This window comes from Aphanomyces astaci (assembly GCF_000520075.1).
Source record: "Aphanomyces astaci strain APO3 unplaced genomic scaffold supercont1.63, whole genome shotgun sequence".
NCBI classification, from domain to species: Eukaryota; Oomycota; class Saprolegniomycetes; order Saprolegniales; family Verrucalvaceae; genus Aphanomyces; species Aphanomyces astaci.
In genome coordinates, this window is record NW_009798326.1 from 346,712 (window position 1) to 348,275 (window position 1,564).

The 1,564-nt window shown below is 46.2% G+C and overlaps 1 protein-coding gene across 3 annotated transcripts in view; it reads right to left on the bottom strand.

Annotated features, from left to right (window-relative positions):
- The window catches only part of H257_14876 (hypothetical protein), a gene marked incomplete at its 5' end in the record, with an annotated part of 4,028 nt that extends 2,843 nt beyond the window's left edge, over positions 1–1,185 (bottom strand). Inside the window, 8 exons of one of the 3 annotated variants that reach the window (XM_009842783.1) lie at positions 131–217; positions 262–363; positions 412–507; positions 563–664; positions 725–820; positions 883–981; positions 1,023–1,121; positions 1,170–1,185. In XM_009842783.1, coding sequence (XP_009841085.1) covers positions 131–217; positions 262–363; positions 412–507; positions 563–664; positions 725–820; positions 883–981; positions 1,023–1,121; positions 1,170–1,185 — 697 coding nt within the window. The other 2 variants (XM_009842782.1, XM_009842785.1) reach the window with 2 other exon arrangements.
- Between the last annotated feature and the right edge of the window lie 379 nt (positions 1,186–1,564).

Genomic DNA, 1,564 nt, shown 5'->3' on the forward strand with positions numbered 1-1,564 from the left:
AATAATCCAATTATATAATCTTACAGACGATTATATAATTTTACAGAGGAGTCCAAATCTATATGGCTGTCTAAACCTATATACGTTACACGGTAAAATAGAAGGACAATATGTATCTCCTTAGATATACCAGTTGTGATGGCGTAGATGTAGTCAACATTTCTGCGATACGGGCGTGGCCTTCGTCTGTGGCAAGGTCCAACGCAGTGTCGCAGGCCTACGCCGTGTATGAGTTTGGGCGTTGCTAAGCTATTTGCTTACATTGGTCTGAACCGATACATCAAACTGGCCAGATGCTAGCAACAGCTCCACCACGTTGGCATGGCCAGAGCAAGTTGCAGCGTGCAATGCTGTCCATCCATCCTACTCATTGAACTCGAATCCTAGTAAGTAGTAGTTAGTAGTACTAACCATGTCGGATACAGCGCAGTCGGCTACGGCTAACAACAGCCGCACCACCTCGGCATGTCCTCGTTCGCAAGCCACGTGTAATGGAGTTGCTCCGTTCTACAAGGGAGGAGCCTTGAACTAGTACATTTGTGTTCGTTTGAGTTGCTTCTACCACGTTCGGTTGGTTCACATCGACGTCGTCATGCGCTAGCAATAGCTGGACAGCATGGACATGACCCATCTCGGATGCAATATACAGCGGCGTCGCGCCGTCCTGCGAAGAATGGCGGGATGAAATAGGGGAGAATGATGACCGAGCTCGACACGGTACTACCTCGTTCGCCAAGTTCACGTTGGTGTGTCGTAGCAGGGTGTCAAGTACATGTATATGGCCTTCCTGGGCTGCCGCATACAGCGCAGACTCGCCATCCTGTGCTCCGAAACATTGATATGCTCTATGTGGACGACGAGAATAGGAAGGTGGTCACGTACGTCGTTGACCCAGTCCACGGCGTGTGCCACGTCGACCAACACACGAACAACGTCGTTGTGACCATGCTTTGATGCAATCCACAACGGAGTGGATCCGTTCTACGGTTGATGAGGAAGGCAGTCCGTGCGTGGTATTGTACCTCGCTGACGTTGATGGTGGTTTCCACGTCACGGAGGATGCGCGTGATAGTGTCCATATCGCCATCCCTGGCGGCGGTCCACAAGTCACTCGCCTTCTCCTACTCATCGCCATCTTAACCTCCACACCGTCCGTCGCTCAGCCTTACCTCGCGGTGAAACATACTGTAATTGCAACTATGATGAGCACAAAATTGGTTGAAGAATATTGGTCAAATCTCACCGATTTTTCGCAGGAATTTGCAGAAAAATAGTAACGAAATGTATGAATTTTGATATTTATTTATGCGATTGTTGCTGTAATAACGATATTATATGATGCTTGTCACCTATAAACTACCAACTTTTCACAAAATTTTCTGACTTCTATTTCGTATTCATTACTCAAAATTTCAGCAAATTGAGACGTAGATCTCAATGTGGTGAAGAAATTCTACGTCTCAGATTCAAATTTGGTGATGAATTAGTCCAGAAATAGATATTGTCGATTTGCTGGGAATTTCCGAATAACGTAAAAAACCAATTTAGATAACTTTTTTGGAGG